The sequence below is a fragment of the Tachysurus vachellii genome, chromosome 13, assembly GCF_030014155.1.
Source record: "Tachysurus vachellii isolate PV-2020 chromosome 13, HZAU_Pvac_v1, whole genome shotgun sequence".
Lineage (NCBI taxonomy): Eukaryota > Metazoa > Chordata > Actinopteri > Siluriformes > Bagridae > Tachysurus > Tachysurus vachellii.
Window position 1 is genome coordinate 21,354,750 of NC_083472.1, and position 11,241 is coordinate 21,365,990.

The 11,241-nt window shown below is 34.1% G+C and overlaps 1 protein-coding gene across 1 annotated transcript; it reads left to right on the forward strand.

The window, feature by feature from the left end:
• Window positions 1-313: 313 nt before the first annotated feature.
• Window positions 314-9,635, forward strand: anxa5a (annexin A5a). The gene is made up of 13 exons (XM_060885286.1): window positions 314-336; window positions 662-698; window positions 3,008-3,092; window positions 3,968-4,062; window positions 4,436-4,549; window positions 5,259-5,349; window positions 6,184-6,263; window positions 7,095-7,145; window positions 7,448-7,541; window positions 8,619-8,714; window positions 8,807-8,865; window positions 8,957-9,079; window positions 9,295-9,635. Exons 2-13 carry the CDS (start codon window positions 696-698, stop codon window positions 9,352-9,354), a joined length of 951 nt encoding a protein of 316 aa, XP_060741269.1. The 5' UTR covers window positions 314-336; window positions 662-695; the 3' UTR covers window positions 9,355-9,635.
• Window positions 9,636-11,241: the final 1,606 nt, after the last annotated feature.

Below are 11,241 nucleotides of genomic sequence, written 5' to 3' on the forward strand. Positions count from 1 at the left end.
TTTATTATTCAACAAATTAACATTCTCATTAATGTTTTTTTAATATAAAAAAGTAATAGTTTAAGAATAATTGCATTAGTTTTTGTCATATTTATGTGGATTGTACAGGATTATGTGGATTGTACAGGAATTTGTTTTATTTATGTGGATTGTTGTGTAAAGCTGTGACTGAAGATGAATGAATGAATGTAAAATTATTATAGTAACTGCTTCGGTCTCTCAGGATGAATCGGTCGAGTGTGTGACGTCATCACGGGGCGTGTCTTGGGCTTCAATGAAAACTAGTGCAGCGTTTAGAGATCTGAGCTCGCGCACAGGTGAGAGGGAAAGCAACAGGTAAGTTTTCTCTTCTTCTCTAGTAGGCTTATAATATACACAAACGACTTTATAAAGGAATGAACAATCAATCTGGCATATACTCCTTTCATATTTTATTATTAACATGGGCCATTGATATTTCTTCTTCTTCTTCTTCTTCTTCTTCTTCTTCTTCTTTTTCTTTTTCTTCTTCTTCTTCTTCTTCTTCTTCTTCTTCTTCTTCTTTTTATTATTATTAGTAGGAGTAGTAGGAATAGTTGTGCTATTTATTTATTTATTTATTTATTTATTTATTTATTATTTGTTTACTATTTTATCAATTTAGTTTTTTTTTTATTTTTAGATTTTACACCTCAGGAATCTTGGAATCTTCACTCATGGTAAGAGCAGTGCAACCTGTGAGTATGGACTTAAAAATGAACAAGATGAAAGAGAAGAGAAAAATGAGAGAATGAAATGAGGGAATGAAGGACCACAAATAAGACCTATATGACTTAATTAATTATTTTAAATTAAATATTTAAAACATCTGCGAATGTTTGAGACCGTTTCTAATCCCTGTTTCTAATTTCTCAAATGAATATATCTTCAACATTTTTAATTATTACAAGAAAAAAATGGAATGATATCATTAATATTTAATAAAGATGAGAAATACTACAGCAGTTAATAAAAATAAAAAAATAGTTTTTTCCAGATGTAATGTATAAATATAGAGAATTATATAATATCACAATACTTCAAGTTGCTTCCATAATATCTAGATCAATTATTTAATTCTATTTAATATCACACACAGGGGAAATCCAGTGAGGAATGTGATAAAATCTTGGTCTGTCCAATTTTAATATTTTAATATAATTTTTGATCTACAATCTTTATTATTTCTAGAATAGTTAAATATACTGTAAGTGTTTAGGGGTCTTAAACTTTGGATTCTTTAAATATTCTTTAGCTGATTCATTTTTCTTCCAAATGGATTTAAATTGGAAACTGTTCTGGGGATATAAAAACAGGATTTCCTGTAGAGAGAAAACTGAAGAACACTGAAGAAGGTTTTAAGATGAAAGAGTATATTATCTCTTTGCCCAACATTATTAATCTTGCACTCAAACTCTAAGCTTGTATCAGTTATTGTGATATTAGTATTAGGATTAGGTTACGAATGGAAACCAAAGCAACCACAAAACCATTATTTGACTTTGTAGTTAACTTTAATTGAATAAATAAAGACTTTATATGAGACAAGGCACAAACACAAGGCTTCAGGGAGTTCAAGATGATCAGAGGATTTCAGAGCTCTGGAAGGCTGGATTACAGTAGAATGGACTCCTTTAATCTAATCATTTAATCTACAAGTAGTAGTGATGCTTGGCTTGTCATGTCACATGTTTTTTAACATCGCTGTTCTGATATGTGATGCGTAACATTACTTCAGATTATCACTTTAGATTTAAGAATAATGCAAATGTAATATTTGTAATTTTCTTGAGAAATATCAGTGATGAAATTACACAGTAATTATTTTTACTTAATTATTGATTTAAAAATGGTTATGGTATCAATTTTTTTAACATTTTGGAATAATTTTATTATTATTTTATTTTAATGTCAGCGATAATGTTAATGTTTCCTGAACTAAGATTATCTGCATCAGAGCAACATTAACAAATTATAAAAATATTAAAAGTTAACACAGTGTTTGTCCAGATGTCAACTACATATTTATACACATGCGTTTGCATTAGTAAATATTTATTCCATTCATGAGTAAAAATTTATAAAACTACATCCACATCATTAACATATATTAAAGCATAACATGTAAATAAATAATCAATAAAAATGAGGTTTGTAAGCATAAGTGTTTAGCTTATTTGATAAATTTTTGGCAATGAACCTCTAAAGATATTACTTAAGGCATTAATTTTTCTTGTCTCTTGGATGGCTAATGCATTATTATTGTACATAAATACATTAATAGAACCAAATGTTACCTTACTTAATTTTATAGTTTGTTTATATTAACTAATAGAGTATATACTTTAATACTCTTTAAAATAACTATAAAATCAGTTGCAACAAAAATAAAGAGTTTAAATTATTGTCTAATATAATGATTACAGCTGTCTCCTATGTGTAAGGGGGTTTATAGATAATTTAAATACCTGATTTGAATAAATTAAAATATTACTCTATTAATGATCAGAAAAGTAACAGAAAAGACTGGATTTGTAGTATTCTACTCAAATCATAGCTTAGACAGAATTTTGGCGATAATCCGAGCTGTTCAGATTTTCTTGTGCTAGTGCATGAATCTACATAAAATATTTACCTCAGTTTATAAATGATTCTCATAGCATTCACATAATAACAAGAAAGAAGCTTCACAAATATAAGAATGAGGAGCTGTAATAAATGGAGATTAAAGGATCTCATATCCTAACACCTGAGCTGACAACATGAAAATGACATCCTGAAACATTTTTGATTCTGTCTACAGAAGAATGAAAGTGTATTAGTGTTAGGAAATGATCTACAAATTCATAAAAGTGAAGCCCTGCTTTAAAATGGCTGCATAGCAGGTAAAGCATAGCTGCTGTGTTGCTTTAAATGATTTCAAGTGATGAGCAGAGTTCCAGTGATTTGTGTCAAGTGCCAAGTGATCAGGCTGTGCTTTGTCCTTCAGGCTTACCGAGGAAGTGTGAGACCCTTTGTGCACTTCAATGCCAAGCAGGATGCGGATATCTTACGAAAAGCCATGAAAGGAATTGGTGAGGAAGCCATATTTATCCTGATTGTCAAACTGAGCTTATCAAGCTGGTTTTGTAATCACGTATTCCATTCACGTCAAATATAAAGGTCAAACTCTCTCTCTCTCTCTCTCTCTCTCTCTCTCTCTCTCTCTCTCTCTATCCGAGTGTTTCTTTCTATTAAAGTACAGGAACGCAGCAGCTGATTAATGCTACGTAATTCTAAGTTGCACGCCTGTTAGGGTAAAAAGTTCAGACAGTAACTAATGATCTCATTGTTCTTACTTCACCCAAAATCAGCCATCTATATCAGTTAAACTGTTTTAATTACAAGGTTCTGTCACTTCTCATATGTGTGTGTGTGCGTGTGTGTAGTGACATACTATTTGCATAATAATTACTGTCAGCACAGCTTGCCATATAATTCTTAAAAAATTAGAAGTGATACTTAAGAAACAAAAAGCACAGAGATGGTCTGGGTCACATCACTTCATCATTTTTTCACACAGCATGCGATTCAATGTTTTAATTCTTTTATATCACAGCAAGTTGCCAATGATTCGAATGATTAAAGAATGACGCGGTTTACTTTTTGTCTGTTTTAGTTACATGTAATATTATTGAACGTCTTTTTCAAGACACGTTTGTTGCTGTTATGTCTTTTGGCTAGAGGGCACAAAAACATTTTCGTAGCAATATATAATTTTTATGGTAATATTGATGGTAAACTAATAGGTGAATTTCTGTACTTAGTCGTCCCTTGAGTGTTAAGTGTCAGGAAATTTCCGCTGTTGTAATGATTGAAAAGAAGTATCTGCTGCTCAGCATGTATTAACCTGTGGTTTGAGATGGTTTAATCATTCTTGCAACTCAGTGTGTATGTTGTTTCCACACAGGCACGGATGAAGACACCATCCTCATGCTCTTACCCACCAGGAGCAATGAGCAGAGACAAGAGATCAAGGCAGCTTATAAGAAAGCGCATGGCAAAGTGAGGCACAGTCTTACACCCACTGTTCATATTCAGTCCTGAATACTGAGAAATCTTAAACCCAAGATTCTCAGCCATTAGCTGTGGAACTCAGGACTGTGGTTAAAATTGTGCACATGCAACAGAACATGATCGATGGCTAAAGAAATCACTTTCAGACCTCCTGGCCTGTACATGGTAGAGAATGATGACTCTGTAGGGAAGCTTTATTAACAGGGCTGTCAAACCCAGACCTCAATTACTTTGCCGTCAGTCAATGACTATATATAATTTTTATAGCTCATCTCTCTCTCTCTCTCTCTCTCTCTCTCTCTCTCTCCCTCTCTCTCCCTCTCACTCTCCCTCTCTCTCTTTTATCTCTGTCTCTCTCTAGGACCTGGTGAAAGACCTGAAGTCAGAGCTGGGAGGGAAGTTAGAGGACCTGATCATGGCTCTGATGTCTCCCCCACGTGTCTATGATGCTGATCTGCTCCATGCGGCCATCAAGGTCAGGTCAAATGTTTATACGACTGTTTTAGTCTGTAGTCTTTTATATAAGAAGACTATATATATATATATATATATATATATATATATATATTATAAATATAAAAATATAAGAGAGAGATGACATTTTTAATCTCAGAAAATCTATATTGAACAAATATACCCAAATGTATTTGCTCTCATTTGCATACAGAAGCTTCTAATTTATCTAAGGAATGAATCACGACGGAACATGACGATCTAGAAAAATAATCCTGGACTGGGTAGAGAAAAGCAGAAGCCTGTAATGGATTATTTTCCAATCACTACACATCTCATAGTGGCGTATTCTCTTTATTCAACAACAATTTGCTAAAGATTACATAGTTTTATTTATTAATAAACCCTTTCCCTTTATAGTTCCTGTTATCACCTGTGTTAAAAAGGTTGTCATATTACAGAGAATCCAGATAAATGTAATTGTCTTTCTTAGACACTTTCCCATAAGGAAAATTTACTGGCTGTTATGAAGTTCTGAAACAGAAACCTTTTATAAAATGTGAAATAAATGACATAAAAAAAGTTTGCATACAAAGATGATCCTTCTAAAATTTAGGTTTAGATTTTTTTAAAATCATATTTTGACCCTGAGAATGGCTTTGATGTACCTTATTATTTATCTATGTTCTACCTATTTTTAAAATGATTTATATATTATTTAAAATTTATAGGGAGCTGGAACTGATGATAAAGTTCTGATTGAGATCCTGGCCTCCAGAACATCTGAACAGTTAAAGGAGATCATCAAGATATACAAGAAAGGTAATTTTTAAAAATATTTGGGAAAAATATAATGCTGTATACTGTAAGTATGTTGTTACCGGGTCACACAGAAGAAGATGGGCTTTTTTAGAGAGTTGTTCCTCTGAAAGTTTTTCACATTTATTCAACTGGCAGATGGTTTTTATCTGAAACTGATTTATAATAGGGCTGAGCAGGTCAAGATGCACACAGTTTTCTAATCAGTTGTCAAGACCCTTAACAACAGAGCCAGCATTTTTCTTATCCTTTCTAGGTACCTCTGGCTTGCTCCTTAAGGGTCTAGAACTATATCTGGATTTCTGTAAAGCATCAATATGATACGACAATGATTAAATTATGAAAGTGCTATACAAATAAAAATAAAACTGTGATAGCTTCTCTCAACCATGTCTGAACATATAAAATGATTCGAAATGATTAGACCATCAGTTACACTGTTACTATATTTCTTAGTATAGTAGCATTTGGGAATTTTAGCATCCAGTACATTTCTAGTGATAATAATGTAAGCCATTATGACCTGCCAGAGACATCTTGAAGCCAGCAATATGGAGTTTCAAGTGGACTCCAAGATTTATTGCTAGAGTTTCTGTTATTCGATTGTGAAAAACCCACTGTGACCCCGTGTGCATTCATAGCCACCAGATGCCACTGTGTGTGTGTGTGTCACTTGATCCAGAAACTGGAGAAAGAAATGCCATCTCTTATACGCCAATGGAAAATATGACAGAGAGCTCTTTTTAAAACCGGGTCCTTCCAAGATGTCCCGTCTGTCTTCATTAAGGTTTGAATTGACGTTACTCACGCTTTCCTATCTCATGTTTCAAAACCTAGAGCATGGAGGCAAGCTGGAGAAGGACATCATGGGAGATACGTCTGGACACTATCAGAGACTGCTGCTGATGCTTTTACAGGTGAATGATGTAAAGTATAGCTTACAGCTCATACAAGCTCATGATTTGGAAGAAGTGGTGTCAAGGAATTAGGCTTCTGATAGAAGGATGTGAGTTTAAGTCTCAAGACTGCCTAGACACCAAGGTTTGTCTTTGGCAACATTTAAGCCTCAACTGCCAAGCTGCATCCTGTCTTGTTTGCTTTGGATAAAAAGCATCATCAAAATGCAAATGATGCAAATCATTTAGTGCCTTTGATCTCCAGTGGTGTCCTTGAAGCCGGTTGATTAACCCTTGAATCTCCATTGGTGCAGGTCCCTTTCTAATGAAATTACAGAGTTTTCATGTGAGTTTCAAAGTAATTACTGAATATTTCATGTGAATTCCTGTCTAATATGCTTTGAGTTGCATAGCTAAATAATAAATGAGGAGTTTAATGGGTTAACACATGGGCGTGTCAGAAAAGCATCAATTAAACACCATGCAAATGGAACAAACCCAGAACATAAGGCGACACAGGGGCAAAAGGTTAAGCTACAGTTAGTTTGTGCACAGAGGCCACGATGGTCAAGATGGCAAGATGAGAGATGATAAATTCAAGCCATGGAAACAGTGAGAGCGGTGATAACACGAGATCAGTCATGATCTCACCACTATCTGATTAAAACGTCTCTAAAGGTGGTACAAACCTGAGGATTAATTGCACCTGGGGAGTAAAAAGCTGGTAACTCAATCCCAGAGGTTGCCAGGTTGACTTAAGCTCATTAACTCTATCTAATGAGGAATTGCAGGTCGATATCGGTCTTACCTTGCAAAACGTCTTGACTTTTAATGTGCTTTTGTTCTCTTCAGGGAGAGAGGGAGGAGGGAGTGGATGAAAGCAGAGTGGAGAAAGACGCTAAGGTGAACAGATCATGTTTATGTCTGGCTTTGTCTTCTCTCAACTAAAAAATAAAACAATTATAGGAAAGAGGAAAAACCTAATGTGAGGTTACATGGATTCTAAACATGTTTCGAGATGTGAGCTTCTATAAAAATAGTAAAAGGTGGTCAAATAGAAATGATATTTTCTTTGTATGTTATTTATTTATTTATTTATTTTTATTATGTGATGCAACAGAGGTGTGAGAAGTTTTAAGGTGAACGGGTACGGGTAACGTGATATGCAGGTTTACTTGACAGATGCCTTACTGATCGTGTTTCAGGAATTGTTCGCTGCCGGTGCGAAGAAAGTTGGCACGGATGAAGAAAAGTTTGTCAACATCTTGGGCAAGAGGAGCATCGATCACCTGAGGCAAAGTAACTGCAGGGTTGTGTGTGTTAATACTGAAAGAATGATTATGGTCTAGTATAACAGAGCCATTGTTCATAGAAGTTCAATTATTAATTACTATTGTAAATGTCAGAGATCTAGTATGTAAAAAATATTAATTTTGTGTAATGATGTGTTAAAAGGCCAGAAAGATGATCTAATGAACACAAACATTTAAAACAGTCCTTCTCCACATCATCATTTGAAATTAATGTTCTACCTCTGATTCTGGACAAATGTTGGTCACTTATCAATTTGAGGCCTGTAATCTGAATTGTATCTTATTGTATCATCAGATTGAATATTTAAATATTGTCAAATATTGAATTTGAAATTAAGAAATTGTATTGATTGCATGAAAGCCTGAGAGTCATACCCTTATAAGGAATACAACATGATGGGTCATGCTGTTTTAGGAAAATAATCAACAACGGGCTCGTGTTTATGTATAAAAATTAACGGAAAATCAATTCAAATATATAATATACATTTATTCATATATATTTTTAGGGAAAAAAACAAAACAAAAAACCCTACAAAACAAAACCTGCACTATAACAGGGGTGTGTTTACTTTTTCTATCTACCTTATGTATAGAAGTTGTTTTTGAACATTCGCAGACTTTCCTTACTCTTTGCCATAACTCTGTAATTGGTAACTCGTCTTGTCTTCTTACATTAAACAACAGCATATTGATGATTATTTTACAACAATGACACTTTGTAAATAGAGAATTGATAATATATTAAAGAAGAGCACATTGATATAAACCTGTATTTTACCTCACAGTCAGAACCAATAATGGAGCTGCTGTTTACATAATTATTTAGCACTTTCTGACTAATCAGAATTGAGAATTCAGCAGCACTGTGGTATGTATACTGTATATAGAATATGCAGTTTATTATGAGACACCATAGTGAAAGTAGACAGGTTTAAACTTTACTACTGACTGTAAAGACTGAAATACTACAGCATTACTATACAGAGTCTATTAATGCTAGAACATTAATGGGTTTGGACAGCAGAAATGCTACAAATGTTCCTTCTTCTTCTCTCTCTAGTGTTCGATGTGTATAAAAAGATCGCTGGCTGTGACATCGAAGAGAGTATTTGCGGAGAGTTTACTGGCAATCTCGAGGCATTGCTTCTTGCAGTGGGTAAGAAAAATACAATGTAGAATATGTTAGAAAAAACTCTTATTGTATTAGTGGAAATGAACTATGAACTGTCTTCATTTTTTTCTTCCCAGTGAAATGTATGAAAAGTGTCCCAGGATATTTTGCTTACTCCCTACGTGACTCTTTGAGGGTAGGAAGTGCAATATTTTAAAGTTCTGTTGAAATACATATAAAGTATCACCAGTTTGGTTTTTTTTTGTGTTTTTTTGTGTGTTCCTCAGCGCGCCGGCACTGATGATGAAACTCTTATCAGGATTATGGTGTCCAGGAGTGAGGAGGACATGCTGGACATCAGAGCCCAGTACAAGAAGGTGTATGGAGAATCACTGTACCGTGCCATACAGGCAGGTGCAACACATTCACACCTCATTACGCTTATATATAGAGACACACACACACACACACACACACACACACACACACACACACACACACACACACACACACACACACACACACAGTGCCTTAAAACACTTAACAAAAAAGATTCCCAAATGTTTGTAAGTTTACAACATTTATATCTGATTTGCTGTGTTTTATTTATTAATTTTTTTTCCAGGATGACACTGATGGCGATTACGGAAAGGCCCTGCTCTACCTCTGTGGTGGAGATGATTAATTCACACATTTATTTATTGATGCGTGGTTTGCTTATTATATATTACTTTGCTTTAAATTATTATTACACATTATTTATTTAATATTGCTGTAACCACAGTTAAGCTATTTTATATGATATGTGATATGTATTAGTAATAGTAAACAATATATATATATACTATATTGGGCAGTGCAGTGTGGTGCTACCAGAATTTCCATTGGCGTAGTTAAAGTGACTTAAAGTTCACATATTTACTGATTTGAAATTGATTTTGAAATAAACCTTTTTTCCACTCCTTATATCTTGACTTTCACTTCATACATATGATTTCAGATTAAAATGCTTTCTCTATTGTCACAAACACTTGTCATTAGGACATCTTGTGTGTTTAGTTGCCAATTCGCAGTGACGTTTACCTTTAAAACATTTCATTCCTGTGTAAGTTATAATTAGATCATTAAGCACTACGGAGCCCATGGTGACATTACTAATGAATAAAAATAAAGCATGAGTAGGACTTATTAGAGCATGGGAATGAGTAACTCATAGGAACAAGATAAGTCTCCGCCTGACTTAGTAACGTGAGGGAAAAAGATAATAATACAAAAAAAGATTCTCTATTTTTGGAAGAACTTCAGAAATTAATAATGCATGGTCAGGTACAATTGTGACCCTGTGGTTTCAGTAAAACTATATATTGCACTCGATAGATACAGTAGATAGATAGATAGATAGATAGATAGATAGATAGATAGATAGATAGATAGATAGATAGATAGATCACATCACTTTTTTAATCCCTTAATGAAATTTACGCATTACAACAGCAAGCAGAAAAAAGTAGAATGATCAAGCAAGGATTCATCAAGAAGTAAAAATAAATATATTGAGAAATATAGAATTATAGAATATAAAGTCATTATACTGGTTGGAGTCTCATCATATGGTGTGCACTCAGCTGAGGATTGATCTGCATGGGCAGCCAGTTACACATGGGATTGATGTGGATGGGGCCACCCGGAGACTGTCATTCCTACTTTGAACCACTGTTGCATCAGTCAGCTTTGTGGTTGAGTCATTTGAAGACTTCAGCACTCAGAAATTGAACTGCCCCTGGCTTTCTCATTAGGGATAGATGTTAGAGATATATAGTAACATAAACGTTAAACTTGACATTTTTATTCTGTTTACATACTTATGTAAATTGAATTGAATTATATGAATTCAATGAATTGAATTGAATAAAATGAGTTGAATTGAATTATAACTGTGTGGATAAAAATTACAAGTCACAGGACAGTAGAAAAGAATGAAAGCAAAGATGGTCAGCTACAGCATTCGCAAGGCAAGAGAACACATACAGGAGAGTCTGTGAGTTAACGTTACCTTTGGAAGTAATCTAATGTTTTTTACAATTCCATTTTTATATCAGTAGGTGGCAGAGTTGAACTGACAGATCATTAACATGGATAAAAGACGACAGACGCTCACCTAAACCAAGGGGGGAAAAAATCACATTTTAAACAGTGAAAATCATTGCAGGTAAAGTAGCAAAATAGCTTGTGGTAACCTAGTAGTTAAGGTGTTGGACTACTGCTTGGAAGGTCAAGTTTAAATCCCTGGACCACCAAGCTGCCCCAGCTGGGCCCCTGAGCAAGGCCTTTAATCCTGAGTTGTATAAATTAGATAAATATAAGTCGTTTTGGATTAGGGTGCAAGTCGTTTTGGATAAGGGTGTCTTGTTAGTAGATCAAAATCTCTGGATGCATAAACATCTTATCTCCAGACTCCAGCTAAACACTGTTGCTTTTATCTGTGGATAAAAAGGACTGAATAATGAACCACCAACAATGACCTGTTTGGCAAATTGACGAAACATTACTCTGCTAAAGTTTATCCATTAGC